This window comes from Bufo bufo, chromosome 5, assembly GCF_905171765.1.
Source record: "Bufo bufo chromosome 5, aBufBuf1.1, whole genome shotgun sequence".
NCBI lineage: Eukaryota > Metazoa > Chordata > Amphibia > Anura > Bufonidae > Bufo > Bufo bufo.
The window spans coordinates 137,450,676-137,478,569 of NC_053393.1; the positions used below are offsets into that span (position 1 = coordinate 137,450,676).

A 27,894-nucleotide genomic window follows, 5' to 3' on the forward strand; every position below is an offset into this window, starting at 1 on the left:
CACATTAGATTTAAAAAAAAAAATCACTTTATACTTATTCTGCTATTTTGTTTTCGTATGCCTTGATCCCTCCACCTCCACCTTCAAAAATGTTTTACTGTTTCATTGTGCTATAAGTGCATAAATAGATATGCTATCCTCAAGTGACCATGATAAAAATTATTTCCCTCTGAGTACATCCACACACATTGCAATATTAATCTGACAGGGTCATCTTTTCAACTCAAAGAACTCAAATATATTCTACATAAAACAATTTTAAAGTACAAAATGAAAGGCAGGGGTTCACAGGCAATAGGGTGAATTCTTGAGATAAATAAATATCAACAAGCTAAGGTCTTCTCACACAGTACCACTATAAAAAACACTAAACATCATGGTATTATAAAGCCATATATTTTATTTTTGTTATATAATACTGATGTAGGCTTTGTTCACATTATACTGGAGCCCTACATTTGCTGTATACTCCTTGAATGTTACAGTAGCTTACGGCAAATATCTCAGTCACATCCACAGAGCTCCATTCATCTTACAGATGCCATGGGTATCCTTTTGGCATCAGTATGGTATATATTGGCAATTTTGCATACATTTTCTGTTGCCATATAAAACAGCATAGTACACTACATTATTTATGTAGAGGCAGTATACGCGCAGTATCATTTATATTTTTACATGGGAGCCAATGTGTTATATGTCAATTTCCGTCTACACTACATACATCAAAGCATTCCTCTGGAGGTATAAACGGTAAATTCTTCAAATGTAGGCCTCCAGTGGACAGTTCAAACATGTTGTGAACAGAGCCTTAAATAGAAGGATATTTGGGAGACAACATAGTTCTGCTGAACCATAGGTAGATCATCACTGAGCTCCATAAATACCTAAATTCAGTTCCATAGAACTGCGAGGGTTTTAGATGACCCTGTCTTTGAAGGCCTTAGCAGATTTAAAATTTCCTCTAAATTAAAAAAAAGATACAGTAAGTATGAACAAAGTATTTAATCAGATGTTATACTGAATTCAGTGCAGTTTATTGGCTATATGGTTGATAATTTTTCAGAAACTTTAATTAGATGGAAGAGACTGAAAATACCTTGAATTCAGTAATGATGATTACAATTATTGATTTGATCACGGTCATAATATTATTATCTACTGAAGATTTCAAATGTCAACTTCAACCATATAGTCCAGACTCTTCACCAATTTTAGCAGGACCAGCCAACCATCTGATAGCAGATGTCGATGGAGATATGGATCTGCTCTTGGATTTCAACATGCCCAATTCTTTTCTTTCTAGGGAGTTAAGCTGATGCTAAAGTTGTCTGGGAGTACAAATGCACGCTTGGTCGAGTCGGGCAGGAATGTTTGAGAGGGAGGATCTGCTGTTGGCCGGATGCTCATTTTGCCTAGAGGTATCATGTGTATGGCCAGCCTAAGGCTAACACGGAAAAGTATCACAATGAGCTAATCCCAAACTCCATAGCTATTTTGTTAGATTTTGAGTCTGATGTACTGAATAATCATCCTATTTAATACTTTTCTGTACAGCAGTTGGGATCAGGCAGATGGATTGGGTGACGTGGAAGATCATAACAGTTTTTTGTTGCTGTGTTTGAATGGTCCTTTGTGGACCCTATTTTTTCTGATGACATATCAAATCTTTATGCATAACCATGATCATAGGTTTGTTAAATAAAGAAACCCATAAAGAGTTGATTTATTTTAATATCTGTCACCATGTCAGTACAGTCACAGGCTTTTTACCGTGATTGAAGGATAAAAGAAACAATTTGTTACATTTCTGTGTTTAGTGCTAATTGCAAAGTTTAAAAATCCATAAGCAACTGAGAAATACCATTGTTTTGCTAAATCAGTCAATCTGTCTGGTATGTCATTTCAGCTTTCTGCCAAGAACAATTGAAAAATAATTTCTTCTAAATCAGGCATACTTCAACAATAATTGCACTATGAATAGCTTTATTATATTTTAGCACAGTTTCATTTCACCTTTAATATAAGCTACAATTATTAATTGACAGAGAACAAATTAACAAAAGAACAATCATCTTTGCCATTATCATTAGTCCATATCAATCAATATCCAATATCTCTGGAAATCTAGATCAATTTCAAGAACTATGCAGTCCCAATGAAAAATTCATACACATTACTTTTAATTCATCAACATTTAAAATTCATGCACTAATGTTATTACCAGAACATTATCTGGACTGTGGCAAAGGATAAGAATGATGATGAATGCATGTAGAGTTCTTTTGTTGGGGACTTGATATCCAATTTCCATCTATTCACATCTATATCACTTTATAATTTTGAGTACTTCTGGGGCCACCAATATGGTTAACTCTCATGAAGGGGGTTAAAAGGGTTCTGTCATCCGATACATCACAATAAATCTCTCTCACCTAAGACATGTATGCTTGAGAAAGTTGATGTTTTATAATATGCACCTTGGAGAAATGAGGACAGCATTGTTGCACCTTGTGATTCCCAGAGACTCCGCACACTGTACTTTATGCCACCCCCCACTGACAGACAGGGCCACACAGTAAATACGTACAGTACTCATGTCTGGCTCTAAAGTCTCGCGGGAGCTCATTTGGCTCATGCACTGTACAGGGATTTATCCCTCTACAGCACGTGCGTTGAATGACCTCCCAGTAGAGACTTCAGGGCCAGATGTGTATGCCTTCACTGCCTGGCCCTTTCTGTCAGTGGTGGGGTTGGGGAATGAAAGGAAGTGAGCGGAGCCTCTGGAAGCAACGAGGTGCGACTGTAGCACCATTTTTGCTCCGGCGGCCGATTGCATATTATAAAACATCAATTTTCTCAAGAATGTGGGCATCCAGGAAGGTGGGACCAAAACCATGATATTTAACTGTCAAGCGCACAAATTTCATTTGAGACAATTTTATTGCAATGTATCTGATGAGAGAACCGATTTAAAGGGATTATCTGACAGCATAAATAGACAACAAGCCCAAAACCCAAGTAAACTTCATTTTGTAAGTTAAATATCTAATTACATATTAAGACCAATCAGACAGTTGCAATATTGGTTTAATTCCTTGTTATGGTTTTTCAGCATACTGTATGTAGAAGACTACGAGGGTCATTTAATAAGACCAGTGTTTTAGATGCCATTCTTAATAACCCCTATATCTGGCAGTGGATCCGCCAAAGTTATGAAGAGGAGCTGGTCTCTACATAACTTTGGCGCATCCAGCACCATTCTAAATGTAAGACAACTTCCTTGATGGCTTACACTTAGCCCATTTTCTACACCTAAAACAGGCATAGAAAATGATGAATGAGATGGGCCTGCCAGCCCGTCCCCTTCTCCGCCCATGCCATGTCCACTTTTTTAGACCTGACATGAGCAGGAAAAAGCTGCAGATTGCTGCACAAATAACCTTTGTTCCAGAATCTGCACCAGAAATAGGCTTAATATAGACGTATTTCTGGATCATAACGACCCCCTGTCAGAGGTGCACCTTTAATGAGGCCGGGTGAGGCAGCTGCCTCAGGCGGCACTATCCAGAGGAAAGTAGGTGGCTGCGATTTCAAGAAGAAGACTTGCCTCACCACCAGGATGTGGCGCGCACATAGGCACTGCCCTGATGACAGCTGCTGCAGCCTGTACTATATGTCTGTCTGGCACTGCCAACTCTTTTACCCAGTTCACAGCGAGCGCATTACTGATATGCGCTCACTGTGTCATGTCACTCACTACCTCCAGATCACCAGGTGCTGCGCGGCACACTGCTATATTGAGGAGCGCAGCAGCAGTACTGAGACTGCTCTCCTCTGCCTCTCACCCTGTTGCCAGTGACTGCTCCGTCCTGTGATGATGCTGTATCCATCAGTTGAAATATGAGTGGGCGGGCCTGCACAGGCGCTCGTGCGCTGCAGCATGAGAGAAATCCTGTGTCTCTTAATGCTCAGTGTCGGGACCAAGAGGAGGGGAGGGGAAACTTTGTATATATGTGTCCCTGTCTGTGTATTTGTATATATGTGTCTGTATCTGCAATATAGAAACTAAAGTGCATCGATAGGAGAAAATATTCGCAAAATATCGATTATAACTGAACCAAGTAATCGTAAAAATCGGATGAACTACAACATTCTCTGGATGCGATTTTTTGGATTGAGTATTTTATAACGATTTTTTGGATCGATCACCCTACAGGACATTTGTTCTATTAAGGACTCTGGTGTTTATACAAGCATCTAATAAGCAATCCATATGCAGGTTTTGAATTACGTATTTTAGCGTGCACAATTGTATTTAGTGTGAAAACCAATACTGCTTTTTAGTGAAAATTGTTTTTTAGTGAAAATTGCTGTTTTATTGTGATATTATTAAGAATTTTTTATTGTTTTTATTGCAGTATTATTGTGTTGAATTAAATGCTAGCAGTTTGGAACAGATATTGAGTGCCAATCGACTTTCTTTTATATAGTGTCTGTATATGTGTCTGTACATGTGTCTGTATGTGTGTATATATACAGTACAGACCAAAAGTTTGGACACACCTTCTCATTCAAAGAGTTTTCTTTATTTTCATGACTATGAAAATTGTAGATTCACACTGAAGGCATCAAAACTATGAATTAACACATGTGGAATTATATACATAACAAACAAGTGTGAAACAACTGAAAATATGTCATATTCTAGGTTCTTCAAAGTAGCCACCTTTTGCTTTGATTACTGCTTTGCACACTCTTGGCATTCTCTTGATGAGCTTCAAGAGGTAGTCCCCTGAAATGGGTTTCACTTCACAGGTGTGCCCTGTCAGGTTTAATAAGTGGGATTTCTTGCCTTATAAATGGGGTTGGGACCATCAGTTGCGTTGAGGAGAAGTCAGGTGGATACACAGCTGATAGTCCTACTGAATAGACTGTTGGAATTTGCATTATGGCAAGAAAAAAGCAGCTAGGTAAAGAAAAACGAGTGGCCATCATTACTTTAAGAAATGAAGGTCAGTCAGTCAGCCGAAAAATTGGGAAAACTTTGAAAGTAAGGGCTATTTGACCATGAAGGAGAGTGATGGGGTGCTGCGCCAGATGACCTGGCCTCCACAGTCACCGGACCTGAACCCAATCGAGATGGTTTGGGGTGAGCTGGACCGCAGAGTGAAGGCAAAAGGGCCAACAAGTGCTAAGCATCTCTGGGAACTCCTTCAAGACTGTTGGAAGACCATTCCAGGTGACTACCTCTTGAAGCTCATCAAGAGAATGCCAAAAGTGCGCAAAGCAGTAATCAAAGCAAAAGGTGGCTACTTTGAAGAACCTAGAATATGACATATTTTCAGTTGTTTCACACTTGTTTGTTATGTATATAATTCCACATGTGTTAATTCATAGTTTTGATGCCTTCATAGTCATGAAAATAAAGAAAACTCTTTGAATGAGAAGGTGTGTCCAAACTTTTGGTCTGTACTGTATATATATATATATACTTCTATCCACTATTACATATAACAGCTGTTATATACTGCCGTATATTGCTACACACTGTTATATACTGCCATATACTGCTACACGCTGTTATATACTGCCGTATACCACTATATGCTGTTATATACTGTCGTATACTACTATACGCTGTTATGTACTGCCGTATACTGGCATACGCTGTTATATACTGTCGTATACTACTATGTGTTGTTATATACTGCTGTATACTGCTATACGCTGTTATATACTGCCATATACTGCTATACACTGTTATATAGTGCTGTACACTGTTATATACTGCTGTATACTGCTATACGCTGTTATATACTGCCGTATACTGCTATACGCTGTTATATACTGCCGTATACTACTATACGCTTTTATATACTGCCGTATACTTCTATACGCTGTTATATACTGCCGTATACTGCTATACGTTGTTATATACTGCCGTATACCACTATATGCTGTTATATACTGTCGTTTACTACTATACGCTGTTATGTACTGCCGTATACTGGCATACACTGTTATATACTGTCGTATACTGCTATGCGTTGTTATATACTGCCGTATACTGCTATACACCGTTATATACTGCCATATACTGCTATACGCTGTTATATACTGCCATATACTTCTATACACTGTTATATACTTCCGTATACTAATATACTCTGTTATACACTTCTGTATACTACTATATGCTGTTATATACTGTCGTATACTACTATATGCTATTATATACTGTCGTATACTACTATATGCTGTTATATACTGCCGTATACTAATATACTCTGTTATACACTTCTGTATACTACTATATGCTGTTATATACTGTTGTATACTACTATATGCTGTGTGAGACAGTAACAGATCTCACACAGGTTAGAGGCAAGGAAGGGGAGGATAGTGCGGTCCACACCCCTATTCCACCACAGGTGAGACCAGCTGGATGTACTCAGGCTGGCATAAAGCACCTCAGTAAGGTGGAAGTGTGTTACCTGTGGACAGAGACCTGGAGGCTCTGTGAGTGTGATCTCAGCTGGGCAAAGCTGAGGGACCACGAGGCTATAAGATAGCCTAGAGTTGGGGGACAAAGCGACGCCTGGAAGGGTCGCAGGGCCATAGTCAGGTGGACTACTGGCTGAGCCCCAATCCCCCACAAAAGACACTGGACTGGAGACAGTGGGTGTACTGTGCTCTGTACAGCCAGGAGGCTGTGGGACATTGGCTGGGAAAGCCAGATGGGTTCAAGTGTATGTGAACGGTGACTTAGGTGAGTCAGGTAATACTGTGTTTAGTTAGAGCCTGGATGGGCGAGTGTTTATTGTTTTTTTGTTTTGCTTTTGCTGGTGTGCCACAATAAATGCAACGTTTGGAGCCGTATTTGTGAGGATGATCCCCTGAAATAAAGCTACCCCTCACAGCTGCTATATACTGCTGTATACTACTATATGCTGTTAGAGAACACTGTTATTTCTAAAGTGTAATATTAAGGGGCATTGAGGTGCACAGTGGGTACAGTATTGGGAGTAGCAGCAGAATAATATTGTTGGGTGACCAGGTTAGGAGAATGATAGAAAAGTGAGGAGTCTAAGATGTCTGTGTGAAAAACTCTGCAGAGACGAGATGCGGCTGAAAGAAATCACCATGGCTTCTTGGTCCGAATGGAGAATAAGAAAGAGAATTTCTACATCAGAGGAGATGTCACTGGATGTAAGAGGTATGTAGTGCTTTACTCTCTTGTATGTAATGTCCATAAATGTCTTTAACAGTAGGGATAAGGAGAGGAGTTAGAATGAGAAGTGGACCCATGGAAGGATCTAGGGGGCGATGGGCGCCATTTCAATTTCCACCTTTGGCAGCAGACAGGCTTGGTGCACCCCTGCCCCTTGTATGTCCCTTCATCTTCCTACAAGCTGCACAACTTGTTTCTTCCCCCCCCCCCCAACTTCTGTGGTACTGCAAAAATTACCCCCTTGCCTCCCATTCATGTTCAGGTCAGTTCAGCGATCCCATGATCCCTGCAAAACGCTGACAATCTTTCTCTACTCAAGCCCTAAATGTGAGGGGGGGGGGGGGCAGCTTTCAGTCACGTGGCACTATGTCATTACATCACAGCAAAAGGAGAAACTATAGCACTTCCTGTACCACTGGACATCTTTGACAGCAAAGTTACTAAGAGCTCTGTTTTCAATTGAAATCTTACTGATGCTGAATTTTCTTTTGCCACATAACAATTTTAATTAGCTCCAAACACCTATAATCGTTAGCACATACTACATGATAATTGAAATTTAAGTGAAAAAGGGTAATATATTACAATACTATATGCAATGTGAGACACTAAAATGGATGAAATGGAAATCAGCGACTCTACCTATCGACCGAATGGATCAGGGTGCACACCTCACGGTCCACCCAGACCGTCTGAACAAATAAATAAAGCAATAGAAAATGAGGGGCACTCCACGTTTGGGAAAAGAAAGCAGCAGTGCTCTATGAATACGTCAATAGTTATACATATTTATTATAGGGAGCCAGTACATAAAACAGTAAAAACATCCATGAATTAAGACAATGAAACTGATCTAATTGGAACATTAGAGAAATCTGGTCTGGAATCCTATCATCATTATTATCTCAATAAGGCCCACATTGGATTCCAGACCGGATTTCTCTAATGTCCCAATTAGATCAGTTCCACCCACAGCCTGCCTTTGGGGATGTATAAAGGTTGTGAAGTGCTCACTGTCACCACCACTGAGGAAGGGGTGTATACCCTGAAACGCGTCTGGGTCTGCTGGGACAGTGAGCCGTTCCCCATCAACTAGGATTTATCGATAGAAGAAGGATACAGTCGGGAGATTTTCCCTTATGAACTATTTCCATTTGTCTCGAATTAGAGGCAGGATCGTAAGAAGGGTCCGAGACTTTACAGCTGCCAAGCCGAGGAGTCACGTGAAACGTCACATTTGAGACTCCATACCACTTGGGACGCCGCGTAGGGTAAGATCGGCAGACGACTATTATTATATCTGATGATCCGAATAAGCTGGTGGGATCGAATCTGGACAGCGTGTGGTGTTATACTGCCTTGCACACTAAGGTCTTCCATGCGATTTATCTGGAGCCTCCCATTAGGCTGGAGATAAGAATCGACATTCGAAGTTCACTAAACATCTCCTGCGATTATTGACAAATAGAATCGCTCAACGAATACTGTGGGGATCGTTATATGCGATTTTTATTAGTTCACAATTTTTTTTAGACATTTTATTCTTATGAGGATTCCTGTGATTTTTTGAGGTCCATATTCATTGTATACATTGTTTCATTGTCTTAATTCATGGATGTTTTTACTGTTTTATGTACTGGCTCCCTATAATAAATATGTATAACTATTGACGTATTCATAGAGCACTGCTGCTTTCTTTTCCCAAACGTGGAGTGCCCCTCATTTTCTATTGCTTTAATGTGAGACACTAGTTACATTAAATAAGTCTCACCATATATGGCAGAATGTCTGGTAGCCATTAAAATGCTGAATATTACATTATCCACATTATCCACATTACACCATGAATACAATGCCCCTAAAAGTTCCTCCACACATTGTCATCAAGCCACTAAAACTGCTCTAGCTTCATATATAGATTATTTGATGCATAATTGTTGTTAAACTAAATTAAGTTACTGCACCAACAGAAGCATTGTCTGTTTGGTTCTTTTGAGGGAATGTTTCATGCATTTAATTTGAATTCTTAAAACATTTCTCTGAAATAAAGCATAGTGGAGATATAAACTTAATTCCTGCATTGAGTTATATTTGCTTTACCATAACTGTGTAACACTGTGCCACTGAACGGATTTGGCTTGAGGCTACCCATGGGGGAATTGTAGAGATGAACTCTTTCACCTTTGTATAGAGGTCTGGACTTTATAGCAAGGGCCACCAGGCTTCTACCTCTGGAAGTAGTCGCCATTTAGAAGTTGCTGACCCAGGCGGTCAAGCGACACCAATAGGGGGGATAGGCAAAAGCATGGTCAGTGGAAGGGGTGGACTAGTAACATAAAGTGGCCCTGGAAAAAAACCTAAAAGTGGTCCCATGTTGTAGGTGGGTCTATATTGGCAGAAGGTGGGGCAATACAGGTAGGCAGGTCCAACATATGCAGGGACAACATAAGTAGACAGGTCCAGCAATACCATAATGCAGAACAAAATGCCACCCCAGCAGAACCAAATACCACAAAATACTGAACTGCTACACCACAGTATTCAGCTCTCCTGAGGACAGAAATACTGTTTAATTCAGGAGGGCACCTGTGGCAAGAATCAGATCATTATGTACCTAGCTGGCGGAAATTTCCCTGTAGGGTTTATGGCCAGTCCCCCTCTGGTTAGTGGTCAAGACAAAGTCAAAACTCATTCATGCAATATAATAATCAGGCAATAGGGAAGAGCAGGCAACACAGGGTCAATCCGGTACCCAGGCAGAGGTTGAGGATGTAAGGCTAGAACAATACAATAGCGCACCTTTGCAGGATTAGACAACATAGGAATCTAGAACTAATTGGCATTCAAACAACCATGGCCTTCTGTGGGTTTTCGGTTCTGTGCCTCCACTCTGCCAAAGGTAGAATATGGCCTATCTTTTACAACATCTTTCGGATCGTGGACCCATTGTTTTGTGGACCCACAGTTTGCGTCCTCCAACAAAGACCCTACTTTCATTTGAATGCCCCCTTAGTCACCTTCCCATATACTACAGGTAAAGCTTCCTTTGGCTATTGACGGAATAGCCCACGAGCACTGGGCCCTAACACTCGCAAGAGTGTGTATAATAGCGAGCACCAGGAAGCAGTCATGGAAGGCCGCAAGCGGCTTGCAGCATGGAGCAGTGGGAAGGGTGAGTGCTCCCGCTGAGAGAGAGGACATAGCGGTGGACAAGGACTGCTAGAATTGCAATAGATGTAATTTAATTGAAAGAGAAATGTCATAGATTAATATAGTATCCTAGAAATGACATGAATCTCCTCAGCTAATTGTTATCTGTGTCTAGGGTTTAATATTACTATCCTGCCTTATTTGTGCCTCTGGCAATATATTACAGCTTTTATTCTCCTGTGTCTTTCGCTGATCCAACACCAGTCTACACAGCAAAGCTTATATATGAGCAGCAGAAAGAGGAATTGTCAGCCTGTTGCAGTAGCTGTTTTAGTGGCCAGTGATATGTACAGTGAGGAAAATAAGTATTTAAAGGGGTTATCCCATCATAATGATCACTGTTAAATCTGTTAATGATTTGACAGTGATCATTTTTGTAAATATACTTTATTAACAAATTCCCACCGATTAGGAGAAAATTCATCCCCACTTACCTTATTGTTGTGACTCGGTCTCCCCTGGTTACGACCACCGCTCTTCCGCAAAATCCCGATGGTCGCGCTTGCCCAGAAGACTTCTTCTTTTCTCCCGGCCGGGCCACTCGCTGTCCTGAACGCGCATGCTGCCGCGCATGCGCGACGGTGACTTCTTCCCGGCCAGAATAGTACAGAGCTGCGAACGCGCACGCCGGCTCTGTACTATACTGGCCAGCAATAAGTCACATTGCGCATGCGCGGCAGCGTGCGCGTTCAGTCCAGCGCGCGGCGCGGCCGGGAGAAGACTTCAATCAAGATGAAGCCCGCCCCCAGCCAGAATCCAGGAAGTGAACGCGCGGTGGCAGCAGGTAAGTATGAAACTGCTAAGTGGGATAACCCCTTTAATACAATGGCAATTTTGCAATGTTTTATTTTTTTTTATCGTAGGTACACTTCAACTGTGAGAGACAGAATCGGAAAAAAAATCCAGAAAATCACATTGTATGATTTTAAAATAATTAATTTGCATTTTATTTGATACAATAGAAAAACAGAACTTAATATTTGGTAAAGAAACCTTTGTTTGTAATTACAGAGGTCAGATGTTTTCTGTAGTTCTTGACCAAGCTTACACTGCAGCAGGGATTTTGGCCCACCCTTATTTACAGATCTTCTGCAGATCTTTCAGGTTTCGGGGCTGTCACTGGGCTACATTAAGTGTCAGCTCCCTCCAAAGACTTTCGATTGGGTTCAGGTCTGGAGACTAGCTAGGCCACTCCAGGACCATGAAATGCTTCTTACAGAACCACTCCTTAGTTGCCCTGGCTGTGTGTTTTGGGTCATTGTCATGATGGAAGACCCAGCCATGACCCAACTTCAATGCTCTTACTGAGGGAAGAAGGTTGTTGGCCAAAATCTTACAATACATGGCCCCATCTATCCTCCCTTTATTACGGTGCAGTCGTTGTGTCCCCCTTGCAGAAAAGCATCCCCAAAGTATGATGTTTCTACCCCCATGCTTCACGGTTGAGACGGTATTATTGGGGTTGTAAGTATCCTTCTTCTTCCTCCAAACACGGCAAGTTAATACCAAAAAGTTCTATTTTAGTCTCATCTGACCACATGACCTTCTCCCCTTCCTCCTCTGAATCATCCAAATGGTCTATGGTGAACTTCAAATGGGCCTGGACATGTGCTGGCATGAGCAGGGGGACCTTGCGTGCCCTGTAGGATTTTAATCCATGACGGAGTAGTGTGTTACTAACGGTAATCTTTGAGACTGTGGTCCCAGCTTTCTTCAGGCCATTGACCAGGTCCTCCCATGTAGTTCTGGGCTGGTTCCTAACTTTTCTCAGAATCATCCTTACCCCACAAGGCGAGATCTTGCATGGAGCACTGAGGAAGATTGACAGTCATCTTGTGTTTCTTCCATTTTCTAATAATTGCACCAACAGTTGTTGCCTTCTCACCAAGCTGCTTGCCTATTGTCCTGTAGACCATCCCAGCCTTGTGTAGGTCTACAATTTTGTCCCTGGTGTCCTTAGACAGCTCATACAGTGGGGGAAATAATTATTTGACCCCTCACTGATTTTGTAAGTTTGTCCAATGACAAAGAAATGAAAAGTCTCAGAACAGTATCATTTCAATGGTAGGTTTATTGTAACAGTGGCAGATAGCACATCAAAAGGAAAATCGAAAAAATAACTTTAAATAAAAGATAGCAACTGATTTGCATTTCATTGAGTGAAATAAGTATTTGAACCCCTACCAACCATTAAGAGTTCTGGCTCCCACAGAGTGGTTAGACACTTCTACTCAATTAGTCACCCTCATTAAGGACACCTGTCTTAACTAGTCACCTGTATAAAAGACACCTGTCCACAGAATCAATCAATCAAGCAGACTCCAAACTCTCCAACATGGGAAAGACCAAAGAGCTGTCCAAGGATGTCAGAGACAAAATTGTAGACCTGCACAAGGCTGGAATGGGCTACAAAACCATTAGCAAGAAGCTGGGAGAGAAGGTGACAACTGTTGGTGAGATTGTTCGAAAATGGAAGGAGCACAAAATGACCATCAATCGACCTCGCTCTGGGGCTCCACGCAAGATCTCACCTCGTGGGGTGTCAATGGTTCTGAGAAAGGTGAAAAAGCATCCTAGAACTACACGGGAGGAGTTAGTTAATGACCTCAAATTAGCAGGGATCACAGTCACCAAGAAAACCATTGGAAACACATTACACCGCAATGGATTAAAATCCTGCAGGGCTCGCAAGGTCCCCCTGCTCAGGAAGGCACATGTGCAGGCCCGTCTGAAGTTTGCCAATGAACACCTGAATGATTCAGAGAGTGACTGGGAGAAGGTGCTGTGGTCTGATGAGACCAAAATAGAGCTCTTTGGCATTAACTCAACTCGCTGTGTTTGGAGGAAGAAAAATGCTGCCTATGACCCCCAAAACACCGTCCCCACCGTCAAGCATGGGGGTGGAAACATTTTGCTTTGGGGGTGTTTTTCTGCTAAGGGCACAGGACAACTTATTCGCATAAACGGGAAAATGGACGGAGCCATGTATCGTGAAATCCTGAGCGACAACCTCCTTCCCTCTGCCAGGAAACTGAAAATGGGTCGTGGATGGGTGTTCCAGCACGACAATGACCCAAAACATACAGCAAAGGCAACAAAGGAGTGGCTCAAGAAGAAGCACATTAAGGTCATGGAGTGGCCTAGTCAGTCTCCGGACCTTAATCCAATCGAAAACCTATCGAGGGAGCTCAAGCTCAGAGTTGCACAGAGACAGCCTCGAAACCTTAGGGATTTAGAGATGATCTGCAAAGAGGAGTGGACCAACATTCCTCCTAAAATGTGCGCAAACTTGGTCATCAATTACAAGAAACGTTTGACCTCTGTGCTTGCAAACAAGGGTTTTTCCACCAAGTATTAAGTCTTTTTTTGTTAGAGGGTTCAAATACTTATTTCACTCAATGAAATGCAAATCAGTTGCTATCTTTTATTTAAAGTTATTTTTTCGATTTTCCTTTTAATGTGCTATCTGCCACTGTTACAATAAACCTACCATTGAAATGATACTGTTCTGAGACTTTTCATTTCTTTGTCATTGGACAAACTTACAAAATCAGTGAGGGGTCAAATAATTATTTCCCCCACTGTAGGTCTTAGCCATGGTGGAAAGGTTGGAGTGTGATTGATTGAGTGTGTGGACAGGTGTCTTTTATACAGGTAATGAGTTCAAACAGATGCACTTAATACAGGTAATGAGTGCAGAGTAGGAGGGCTTCTTAAAGAAAAACTAGCAGGTCTGTGAGAGACAGAATTCTTGCTGGTTGGTAGGTGGTCAAATATTTATTTCATGCAATAAAATGGCAATTATTGAAAAATCATACAATGTGATTTTCTGGATTTTTTTTTTTTTTTAGATTCTGTCTCTCACAGTTGAAGTGCACATACTATAAAAATTACAGACCTCTCCATTCTTTGTAGGTGGCAAAACTTGCAAAATCGCCAGTGTATCAAATACTTATTTTCCCCACTATATATATATAACAGTCCTGATTTCAATAATGTGTCATTATCTTGCTGAAGCCAAATGCATCTGTGATAGGTAGCGTGACCTGATATGCCATTGTAAAGTGAGAACATCGTCATTATATGAATGCCACAAAGCTCCATTCTCATTGTAAAAACAATAATTAAAAAGCAAGGGCATTTTAAAGGGATTGCTGTATTTCTTTAGATGCCTTTCCTATCATACCAGCCACATGCAAAAAAAGTTCTTCAAATGTCCTGTCTACAAGCACAATATAAAAGGATACAAAGCAGATGCGATTCCTCAGGCATTTCAACATCTCTAATACATTCTGGCAAGTGGCATTTTATATGCATGTGCTCATATAGGGTAACCATAATATACCAGAATCCATTAAATGTCACATGTGATGCCTCTGTACAGGATCTATACATAGGAGGGAAATTACCATTTTACAGTAGGTGTATTTGAGACTAAGGTACAATGTGCTACTGTGCAATTCCCTTACTTAAATAGTGATGAAGTAGGTGACAGATTCCCTTCAGAGAAATACAACTGGCTGAATACCTCTGCTACTGTATCATCCATAACTCCAGTGCTATTTTTATTAATTCCTTCACTGTTTGGCTGCTATCAATGCTGTTAGAGGCTTATTTAGAGGAGTAGATAATTGTTACAATACAAATGCTTACGATTCATGGTGGATGATATTCCTTTAGGCCTCTTTCCCACGGGCGAGTTGTCCGCGTGGGTGCAATGCGTGAGGTGAACGCATTGCACCCGCACTGAATCCGGACCCATTCATTTCTATGGGGCTGTGCATATGAGCGGTAATTTTCATGCATCACTTGTGTGTTGTGTGAAAATCGCAGCATGCTCTATATTGTGCGTTTTTCACGCAACGCAGGCCCAATAGAAGTGAATGGGGCTGCGTGAAAATCGCAAGCATCTGCAAGCAAGTGCGGATGCGGTGCAATTTTCACGCATGGTTGCTAAGGAGACGATCGGGATGGGGACCCGATCTTTATTATTTTCCCTTATAACATGGTTATAAGGAAAAAAATAATAGCATTCTTAATACAGAATGCTAAGTAAATTAGGGATGGAGGGGTTAAAAAATAATAAACAAATTTAACTCACCCCATCCACTTGGTTGCATAGCGGATGACCTCTTCTTTCTTGGACCTGGGTAAAGGATCTTTGATGACATCACTCCGCTCATCACATGGTTCATCACATGATCCATCACACGGTCCATAGCCATGGTGATGGACCATGTGATGAGAGCAGTGACATCATCAAAGGTCCTTTTCCCAGGTCCTGAAGAAAGAAGAGGAGATCCGCTACGCGACCAAGTAGATGGGGTGAGTTAAATTTGTTTATTATTTTTAACCCCTCAATGGACATTTTACTAAGCAGTCTGTATTAAGAATACTATTTTGCCTTATAACCATATTATAAGGGAAAATAATAAAATCTACAGAACACCTAACTCAAACCCAAACTTCTGTGAAGAAGTTCGTGTTCGGGCCTGGGTACCAAACATGCCAATTTTTCTCACGCACGTGCAAAATGCATTAAAACGCTTTGCACTTGCGCAGAAAAATCATGCATTTTCCCGCAACGCATCCGCATCCTATCCGGCCCTCACACGCGACGCCCGTGTGAAAGAGGCCTTAATGTGAATGTACGTAGCAACTGAACAATTTTACTAAAAATGCTTGTTCAACACTTGATGTGAGCAAGTAAACTATCATTTGTCGTTAATGAATTGTAGCAATGTAAATGTGTATCGTGTGACCTTTTGCCGATAGGCACGATGACTAGACCTGTCTGAACTCAGTCAATGATCATCGTTTAAGAGAGTATACAATCGAGTATGAATAATTTTGTACATAATACTCCCTGCATATAAATACTTGTCATTAGTGTTGAGCGAATCAAGCTTCGGATCCAAGATCCGAAGTCAATTCGCTCAGAACTTCATTTTAATGCTGTCCAGTCTGGAGATTCGTCTCCATATAGCATTCAAATGTCTCCGGCTAGGGAGATTCACTATCTCTGAAGGCCCGCGGGAATTTGATTATAGAATTTGAAAACCATTTTAAAGCTTGGATCCGAAGACAACTTCGGATTCATGTTTTAAAATGGTTTTCAAGTTTAAAAATCGAATGCCAAAGTTATTCTCCGAAGTCTCGCGAGACTTTGGTGACAACTTATTTCCCTTCGCCGGATGCCATGCATTTTAATGCTGTACTGAAACGGATCTTGGATCCAATGCTCAATTCGCTCAACACTACTTGTTGTTATCATTGGCTTTGTGATGGTAAGTCACCCACGTCGTCAGTTCCCTGAATCATTATCTACTTTTCTAAATGAGACATAAGTCTTAATGTCTGATAGCAGTGAATTTCGGTAGGGGATCCACAGAGCTCAATGGCTGGGAGCTGGGGACATCCCACCTGATCCGGCACCAGAGTCATGATGGATGCTGCTGTCAGTTGTATTATATGGTATTTTGTGACTGCCAAAATAGTTACAAAATAATTTTGTTACCGAGGTTGTCTCATGAAAAAAAAATCTACATTTTTCTAACCAGCACCTGGATCTGAATACTTTTGTAGTTGCATGTAATTAAAGAGGTATTATAGCTACTGATGTAGTCAATGAAATCTATCTAAATAGTGCCACCTGCTGTTTGCTCTTTTTCTAATTTCTTTGTCCTAGTCACTGAGATGGAAGCACATGCTCAGTTCCATTCTTCGACTGCCACCATTTCTGCAGCAGAAATGACATGCCCCCGAGAGAGAACACCCCTCCCCCCCTTGCAGACAGCTTAATCAACCCTTTCCACCTCAGGGTGAAACTAAATCATCCCTCAAGACTAACAGATGTCTTAGAAGAGGGAGAAAAAAAGGAATAAGTCAGGCAAAACTAACTTTCTTCTTTACTCACGCTCCTCCTGTGCCCCAAGATGGCGCCGATTCCCGCCAGTGCGGTTAGGCTTCTCCGGCGTCAGCTATTTAAACAAGCCAAAGCAGCAACTCTCCGGGCAAACAAGCAGCAAAGAACTCGCCTGGCTCCCCATACCATAATTCTCCTCTTGTGGCAAGCGCCCAGAGCCTGGTGAGTACAGTTCCTTCTCTAACGCTGCTAAATTTCTGATACAAGCAATATCACTAGCTTTAATTCTGCTATCTCAAGAGCGGACTTACAACACATGTTTAATGACCTTAAAGACCGCTTAACCTCCCTCTAATTCCTGTAGTATTTTCGTACCCACCGCGGTACATTCTTCCAGAGCTGCGATCGGTAGTTGGCGTCGCGCTCTGGAAATGCTCATGTGGTCAGCACACTGTGTGCTGTCCGCATCCATTCCTGCCTCGTTGTAATTAACCCATGGTATTCCCGAGTGTGGTTCGGGGGTTACCACTTCTTGCGGTGTAAATTAACCCCGAGCCACACTCGGGATTACCGCTAGGGAGGTTAAACTAATTCTAGCAGAACAACTGGAGCAATTAATGGGGAGATCTCTGAAACTATATTAATTAAAGGGCTAGATTATGTATGGTTTTTATTTTTACATTATTCTTAATATAACCCCTTTAATATAAAACATTGAATTTACAAATAGCTAATTTTTTTAATATAATATTGTATTATTAACTGTGTCCTTCCCTCATTTCTTGCAGATTGTAAGCCCTCACGGGCAGGGTCCTGTCTCCTTCTGTACCAGTTTGTAACTCGTCTTGTTCATACTTATTGCAATTGTTTTGTATTATCGATGTATCATATGTACAGTGCCATAGAATGAATGGTGCTTTAATAAGAAATAATAATAATTATATCATAAAAAAAATCTCAGACTGTTTTTGCAATCTTAAGAATGTTGGTTTATTACCTTTTTTCAAAAGCTTTTTTAAAGTAGAGGTAATGTGAATACAAAGTGATGCAATTTTGGCTTTAATAATTCATTAGTTTGATATTCAATATAAATTGCATTATTTTGATCGAACTCTGTTGAATATGTCTACCTAATAGCACTGATTGATTTCCATAAGCATTGGTATTCAGGAAGTATGCAGCTTCTGGGTCTATCGAACCAGCGTTAAAGAGACATACAGCAATGTATCTGAATCTTGATAGTGGAAAAACAAATCAAAACCCCAGGCAGAATCTCACTTTTCATGAATGTTTTATAAGCGATTTAGTTATAGTATTATATTCATTTCTCATGAGAAGCCCCGAGCTTTGCTTATCCGAAGATAAGACAAGGTGGTGTCTCTTAGGAATCAACAACAAAAAGAATTAGAAGTAGAACCTTTCAATAGAGTCAAAAGAGCATTTTTACTTACGTTGTGCTTTGTGAGATTGGAAATGTTAGAAGATATAGATTGTAACCACTCTATGCAGTCATCACTCGACAAGCACTGTATTATTCCACTGCAAATACCATCTACTGCAGTGATTTGAAATGCATTTTGCCTGTAAATACAGTAAAAATGTAAAGCTTAGCCATTGTTTACCAGTTAACATACCATAGGTGTGCTAGCACAAATTATTCACGCAGGAAGACGTGAACTGCAATGAGCAGCTTTCAGAAAACATTTTTATTGGATAACTGGAATTACAGTGAATCCTAAAGTGTATCTAAACCTTTCCACAAACACTTTATTGAAACTTATTGTAAATGCCATAAAAGTAATTTTTCTAATATTATATTTTTTTGTGACCTGGCTGATGTTCTTTCCACATAGATATCCTAGTTAGAATCTGACCAGTTTGTTTGCTTGTCATATAGTAATGTGCGCATAATTCACTGATTGTCTATGACAGCAGAGTTTGGGGTAGCCATTTGTGGCCTTAATGGGGTATTCCAAAATCAATGGACGGCCGGCCAAGCATGCACACAGCCACTTCATTCATTCATATGGTAGTTCTGGAGGCAGAAATTAATTGACTGTGTGCATGCCCAGCCAGCTGCTGTTCATTCGGAGGGGGGGGGGGGGGCAAGGGGTACAGGGTCCCCGTTTTGGTGATTGGTGGGGTTCCCTTCCCAGTGGTAGAACCTTACTGATCAAATATTATTCCTATTGATAGAGGATAACTTGACATAATCAGATTACCCATTTAATGATTTCTGGACTTCTACAATACATGTACAGTCGCAGACATTTAACCCCTCAGATGCCAGGCTCAATTGTGACCACACCATCTGTGCTCCTGTGCTGATATGGGGGAAGTTATTTCTTGGTAGTGATAGGCATGGTAGCCTCCAGCAAACTCCAGCCTATCAGATGTATATTACCAGGCTTATCAGACATATATTCCAATGTAGGTCTGCAGCTAGCATCACTGTATTGAAGTATACTAAATTTGCTATCCACTAATTAAATTACATTAACGGGTAGTTAAAGCAATCTGATGATTGCACGTTAAGGTCCCCTAAGGTGGGCTTTTAAAAAAAAATATAAAAATTAGAATCACTTCTTTCCCCATAACTAAAATATAAATAAACATATAAATAAAACATACAAATGATACAAATAAAAATAAACATCATAGTTATCGGCATGTCCAAAAAAAGTCTGAACTATTAAAATATAAATGTAACTGATTCACCATTTTTTGACATTTCATCTGCCCAAAAAATTTAATAAAGTGCTTAAAAAGTCATACACGCTCCAACATGGTATCAGTTAAAACTACAAATTGCCCACAAAAAAATGAGCCTCCACAAGCTCCGTAGACATAACTATAAAAAATTATGGCGGTTAGAATATGGTGATGAAAATAAAAACAATATTTTTTTCCAAACTTTTTTTTTTTTAGCATTAAAACACAAGAAAAAATATATAAATATGGTATGTCTGTAACCGTACTGACCTGGAAAATGAAAGTAAAAGGTTAGTTTTATCGCATAGGGAACTTTGTAAAAACAAAACCCATAAAACTTTGGTGGAATTAGGGTTGGGCGATATACCGGTGTTCAAGATATACCGCGGTATTAAAAAAAGGCGATATCGCTGTTTCCTAATTACTGTGCTATTTTGTGACGTCATCGAAGCGGTCATGTGCGCTGACCGCTTCAAAAACTGCGGCCACCCGCCCCTGCATCATTACACACCAATTGCTTCCTGCAGCGGCCGACCAGGCTCCTCCTCGCTTGCTCCCATGGTGCTGTCTCCGCCCACCGACGTCTAACGCGAGAATCAGACGCCCAGGCTGAGCAGCGCAGTAGCAGCGAGCGAGTGGTGGAAAGTCAGTCAGAAGTTGAACTTTATCATAGCTGCCGGACGGGCAGCTATTAAAGGTGTAATGTCTCTGCCCCAATTATATGTCTTCTGTCTGACCTTGGCCTACTCAGTCATCAGTCCTTCATGCCTGCCTGCCTGCAATGCAACTAGCTGCATGCTCCGCACTGCACATTGAAATAGCAGCCAGCAGGCAGGCAGGGAATGAGCCATCACGAGTCCCTCCCTCCCCCATGACCAACAAGAAGGAATTACTGTATGGTGGTGGCAGGCAGGTCACACAGGTGGCCATAAGGCATGGGGGGCCAGCACCTTGTGGCTGCTGCCCCCACTGTAATGTCTCCTTTTGGGGCTGCTGCCCCCATACTGTAATGTCTCCTTGTGGCTGTGCTGCTGACCCCATACTGTAATGTCTTTTTGTGGCTTTGCTGCTGCCCCCATACTGTAATGTTTCCTTGTGGCTGCTGCCCCTGATACTGTAATGTCTCCTTGTGGCGGCTGCCCCTGCGAACACTGCCATACAGTGTGACAATTAATGTCTCCAAGTTGTGGCTGCCTGGCCGCTGCCCCAAGCCAATGTCTCCTTGTGGCCCCCATTATCCCCATAAAGTATAATGTCTCCTTGTGGCTTCCCTCATATATCTCCTTGTGGCCCCCATACAGTATAACGTCTCCTTGTGGCCAACCATACAATATAATGTCTCCTGCTGGCTGCCCCCATACAGTATAACGTCTCCTTGTGGCTGCCCCCATACAGTATAATGTCTCCTTGTGGCTGCCCCCATACAGTATAACGTCTCCTTGTGGCTGTCCTCCATACAGTATAACGTCTCCTTGTGGCTGTCCCCCATACAGTATAACGTCTCCTTGTGGGTGCCCTCCATACAGTATAATGTCTCCTTGTGGCCCCCCATACAGTATAATGTCTCCTTGTGGCTGCCCCCATACAGTATAACGTCTCCTTGTGGCTGCACCCATACAGTATAATGTCTCCTTGTGGCTGCCCCCATACAGTATAACGTCTCCTTGTGGCTGTCCTCCATACAGTATAACGTCTCCTTGTGGCTGTCCCCCATACAGTATAACATCTCCTTGTGGGTGCCCTCCATACAGTATAATGTCTCCTTGTGGCCCCCCATACAGTATAATGTCTCCTTGTGGCTGCCCTCATACAGTATAACGTCTCCTTGTGGCTGTCCCCCATACAGTATAACGTCTCCTTGTGGGTGCCCTCCATACAGTATAATGTCTCCTTGTGGCCCCCCATACAGTATAATGTCCCCTTGTGGCCCCCCATACAGTATAACGTCTCCTTGTGGCTGCCCCATACAGTATAACATCTCCTTGTGGCCCCCCATACAGTATAACGTCCCCTTGTGGCTGCCCCCATACAGTATAACGTCTCCTTGTGTTTTTTCTTTTAAACTGGTATTTATTGCGATATACAGTACAGACCAAAAGTTTGGACACACCTTCTCATTCAAAGAGTTTTCTTTATTTTCATGACTATGAAAATTGTAGATTCACACTGTAGGCATCAAAACTATGAATTAACACATGTGGAATTATATACATAACAAACAAGTGTGAAACAACTGAAAATATGTCATATTCTAGGTTCTTCAAAGTAGCCACCTTTTGCTTTGATTACTGCTTTGCACACTCTTGGCATTCTCTTGATGAGCTTCAAGAGGTAGTCCCTTGAAATGGTTTTCACTTCACAGGTGTGCCCTGTCAGGTTTAATAAGTGGGATTTCTTGCCTTATAAATGGGGTTGGGACCATCAGTTGTGTTGAGGAGAAGTCAGGTCGATACACAGCTGATAGTCCTACTGAATAGACTGTTGGAATTTGTATTATGGCAAGAAAAAAGCAGCTAAGTAAAGAAAAACGAGTGGCCATCATTACTTTAAGAAATGAAGGTCAGTCAGTCAGCCGAAAAATTGGGAAAACTTTGAAAGTAAGGGCTATTTGACCATGAAGGAGAGTGATGGGGTGCTGCGCCAGATGACCTGGCCTCCACAGTCACCGGACCTGAACCCAATCGAGATGGTTTGGGGTGAGCTGGACCGCAGAGTGAAGGCAAAAGGGCCAACAAGTGCTAAGCATCTCTGGGAACTCCTTCAAGACTGTTGGAAGACCATTTCAGGGGACTACTTCTTGAAGCTCATCAAGAGAATGGCAAGAGTGTGCAAAGCAGTAATCAAAGCAAAAGGTGGCTACTTTGAAGAACCTAGAATATGACATATTTTCAGTTGTTTCACACTTGTTTGTTATGTATATAATTCCACATGTGTTAATTCATAGTTTTGATGCCTTCATAGTCATGAAAATAAAGAAAACTCTTTGAATGAGAAGGTGTGTCCAAACTTTTGGTCTGTACTGTATATCGTTGTCGCGATAAATTTCCTAATATCATTGTCGTCTGAATATTTTTGATATCGCCCAACCCTAGGTGGAATTGCATTTTTTCCCAATTCCACCACATTTGGAATTTTTTACAGTTTTCCACTACATTGTATGCAGTATTAAATGGAGCCAAATGCAAAAGTGGAACAATCACAAGGTCCTGAGCGGGTAAAGACTGGGGGATTTCATATGAGTGTGGTGAATGCTTGCATGGATTGTGGATGTTTTTAATAGAGGTTGTTGTAAGGAACCATTTTTCACTAGCAGCCACTGTAGTCACTATACAGGCACTATTGCTCGTGACACGTGGAAGTGATTACGGTACTCTTATACCCCTAGTCTTTTGTACCCTAGTGTGTGTTTGGCACAGAGTTTTCATAATTTGTCTAGTCTAAAAAAGTTAAGCAGATGCAATAAATACATTTTTTTTTATTTAACCCCCAAAAGTGGAGAAAAATATCATACAGAAGAAATCTGTGATTTTTATTGATTGTAATGTAAAAATGAAAGAGAATATACTAGCACTGCCACCCTTTCATTCTGAAATTAGACTGCTATCAATGGATAAGTGATTGCATAACCAAGCAATATGCTATTACTCAGTAGTAAGCCCTTCTAATCTATAGGTCAGCTTCTATTGACTTTTTTTTAATAAAGCCATGCTAGTTCTTATGTGTTTTTCTTCTGAATGTGCTTCATCACCAGTCCCTACGGTGGAAAACGCGTGGGATTTACATGCCATCATTACCCTCCCTGCTTCAGCAATTTTCCTAAGCTTTTTTCTTCTCATGTTATTACGCTTTTCATTAATGCTCTTTGTGCATCCTGCTCAGTTGTAGTAACAATCACTGAATGAAAATTCATTATGTAAGTCAGCTGCCAAAGCGCCAATAATATTGTTCTGCCAGTCATTTGTATGAATACAAAAAGAAAAGAAGGAATAGCTTACGTGTTCTAGATTTTTTTTGTTCTGCGTTCATATGAAAGTGATCATAAGAATGTCTTATTATGCAAACCATGTACACACTGTACCACTTACACTAAAGTCTATGTAAATGATGCTGCTTAATGGACTGGAACTTACCAGTGACTAGAGTAGCTGTAGTATTTATCCCGATGTTATTTAATAGCAGGTGAATTCAGACTAAAAAATATTGTATGATAGACTGACACGTTGTTTCATTACCACTTTCCTTCAAAACTTAACTTTGCTTATATGAAAAATACAAAAAAATTAAAATCAGGGATACATCACTAGAGACAGCCACACATTTCACCTTATTACACTAACAGCCTTAACATAGAATGAGAATACTGGGAGTTGTTTGGAAAAGCCCTTCTCTAGAGACATTTTAGCTGCCCCTGTCGCTCGTGGCAATCCAGAGCAAGATGATTTGATGTGTCTGAAAAGTCAACCAAGTATTCACCGCCATAAATAGCACCTACGTTATATTCAGTGCCTTGAGTGTAGCATTCCCAGGCACTGGTGCTTGCTTTAAACCACATTCAACTCTAAATTCCCAAATCTCATATTGTAGCTCCATTTAACTGTTATTTCAAACTATGTCACTTCCAATATTTTTTAGGGAATTGTTGAAGGTGCATCACATTCAGAAACCTACTGTGATGCGCACAGACATTTCAACTACCATTTTAGCTTCTACATATGAACTGTTGCAACAGAACAACCATTATCAGCACTGCTACTCTGCATGTTCACACCTACTGTATGGTGCTGATTTAGAGATCAAAACTGACAAAGTTGGAATTTGCAACAAATGTGAATTTCCTAGCGCTTCGTGGTAACGAATCACAATTTTCCTAAAATGGCGGCTACACATATGAGGACTGAGGACATGGGGCATGGAACTCTGGGAAGGCGGGATCACCCAGATTGGCTGCATGCAGGCATGTCAATCAGCAGCCAGCCCTGTGATGTCACAGCCCTATAAATAGGGCAGCCATTTTAGATTCTGCTATTTTCCAGCGTTTAGATTGCAGGGACAGACGTGTGAAGGCGCTAGGGACAGCTATTGAAAAAATGATTTATAAGTGCAGGGAAAGGATAGGGAGGAACCATTTTACTGCTAGGGACATTGATAGTAAAGTGATTTACAAGTGCAGGGAACGATTATTTGGGGATCCAAATAGTCATTAGACAGCTCTGTCATTCCAGCTTTTTGTTATTGGGCTGCAAGTGTTATGTTGGAAAGCCTTTAGTGGCTTATATCTTAGTATCTTATTCAGTATGACAAGAAAAATATATGCGCATTCCACTTCTGCAGTTATTTCTGTTGAAAGCGTATAGGGGCGTATTACAGTACAACAAGAAAAATATATACACACTGTTGCAGTTATTTCTGGTCAAAGCATATAGGGGGGTATTTCAGTAAAATAAGAAAAATATGTACACACTGCTGCAGTTATTTCTGGTGAAAGCGTATTGGGACATATTTCAGTAAAATAAGAAAAATATATATGCACTGCACTGTTGCAGTTATTTCTGTTGAAAGCGTATAGCGACGTATTTCAGTACTACCATAAAAATATATCTGCACTGTTGCAGTTATTTCAGGTGAAAGCGTATAGTGGTGTATTTCATTACTGCAAGAAATATATATAAGCACTTCACTCTTTAATTTTTTTTGTGGTCAAAACATATAGTGGCCTAATTCAGTCCAACAAGAAAGATATTTTCTCAGGTCACTTCTGCAGTTATTTCTGGTGAAAGCATATAGTGGCATTTTTCATTACTGCAAGAAATACACTCACCTAAAGAATTATTAGGAACACCTGTTCTATTTCTCATTAATGCAATTATCTAGTCAACCAATCACATGGCAGTTGCTTCAATGCATTTAGGGGTGTGGTCCTGGTCAAGACAAACTCCTGAACTCCAAACTGAATGTCAGAATGGGAAAGAAAGGTCATTTAAGCAATTTTGAGCGTGGCATGGATGTTGGTGCCAGACGGGCACTGGTCAGTTACTGGGATTTTCACGCACAACCATTTCTAGGGTTTACAAAGAATGGTGTGAAAAGGGAAAAACATCCAGTATGCGGCAGTCCTGTGGACAAAAATGCCTTGTGGATGCTAGAGGTCAGAGGAGAATGGGCCGACTGATTCAAGCTGATAGAAGAGCAACGTTGACTGAAATAACCACTCGTTACAACCGAGGTATGCAGCAAAGCATTTGTGAAGCCACAACACGCACAACCTTGAGGCGGATGGGCTACAACAGCAGAAGACCCCACCGGGTACCACTCATCTCCACTACAAATAGGAAAAAGAGGCTACAATTTGCACGAGCTCACCAAAATTGGACTGTTGAAGACTGGAAAAATGTTGCCTGGTCTGATGAGTCTCGATTTCTGTTGAGACATTCAAATGGTAGAGTCCGAATTTGGCGTAAACAGAATGAGAACATGTATCCATCCTCTGATGGTTACTTCCAGCAGGATAATGCACCATTTCACAAAGCTCAAATCATTTCAAATTGTTTTTTTGAACATGACAATGAGTTCACTGTACTAAAATGGCCCCCACAGTCACCAGATCTCAACCCAATAGAGCATCTTTGGGATGTGGTGGAACGGTAGCTTCGTGCCCTGGATGTGCATCCCTCAAATCTCCGTATTTTAATTTCCGTTTCATTGGTTTAGTTCAGCTTCAAGGATGTTAGGCAGAGAAGTGCCAGGCCATGCACAGAGGAGTGGCAGAGGCCTGAATGTTTCTGGTGCAAGCAGAGTAAGGGGTTGTGGTAGCAGTAGTCGCTAGGCCTGAGCTACCAGTGTCATCTAGCGGTCGTGATTTGACCAGCAACCCTGCGGTTATTGATTGGTTAACTCGGTCATCCAAGTCATCCCAAGTGACATCAGACACCCCCAGCTAACAGTAGGTGGGTTCGTCAGACACAACCCTTAGTTGGCATGGCCCTATGCCCTCACCTGTCCTCAACCTGCCTCTGGCCTCTTCTGTTCCATCATCGCAAGAAGTACTACATGCAGTGAGCTCTGCTTCACTTTTCAGTGAGGATGAGCTACAAGAGGACAGTCAGCAGCTACTGCCCAGCCAAGATGTGGAGGAGACATACACCGCTTCCTCCGCTAGGCGGGCAAGTAGTGATGAGGAGTTTCTGTTGCGAGTGGTCAGGCTCCAGACCCAGAGACCATGGAGGAGGACATCAGTGATGATCAGACACTTCTCGATGATGATGAAGCCGATCGCACTTGGGAGCCGGGTGAAGAAGAGGCTTCGTCATCATCAGGAGAAGGGGGTGGAAGCTTGCCCGTCAGGCAACTGCTGAGCCAGCAAGTCACTAGAATGGCTGGGAGTCAGCAGGGTGGCAGCAGTGGGAGGTTGGGAGCCAAACGAGCACAGGGTAGAGCACCCGCTTTGCAGCAGCCTACCTGCCCAGAAAGGAGTGGTGCATGGGTTCACGGAAGCAGCGGCGGTAGCAGTCAGCCAGTGAGTAGTGTTGGGGGGAAAATCAGGTACTCTGTGGTGTGGCAGTTTTTTGTGAAGCCGCCAGAGGAGATCAACAGGGACATAAGTAGAATATGTGGGCAGAAGGTGAAGCGTGGGCAGGGTGCCAATGTTGGCACCATGGCCCAGCGTCAACATATGCAGCGTCACCATAAAGTGGCCTGGGAGAACCGTGGCTCCGATGTGGTGGTCCAGCCTGCCGCAGCTACCGCTACATCACCCAGTGGTACGCACCCAGTTTCAGCCAGTCAAGGCTCCACTACCTCAGCTGAAGGGAGCTGTCTGTCAATCCTATCTTCTGCTGGTCTAGATGCTCCTGCTCCTACTCCTCGTCAGTCATTC

The 27,894-nt window shown here is 41.6% G+C and overlaps 1 protein-coding gene across 1 annotated transcript in view; it reads right to left on the bottom strand.

Annotated features, from left to right (window-relative positions):
- The window catches only part of SNTG1 (syntrophin gamma 1), a gene marked incomplete at its 3' end in the record, with an annotated part of 293,950 nt that overhangs the window by 110,043 nt on the left and 156,013 nt on the right, over positions 1-27,894 (bottom strand). Inside the window, exon 10 of the mRNA XM_040433887.1 lies at positions 18,761-18,890. Within this exon, the coding sequence (XP_040289821.1) occupies positions 18,761-18,890 (130 nt within the window). The remainder of the gene's footprint in view (positions 1-18,760; positions 18,891-27,894) is intronic.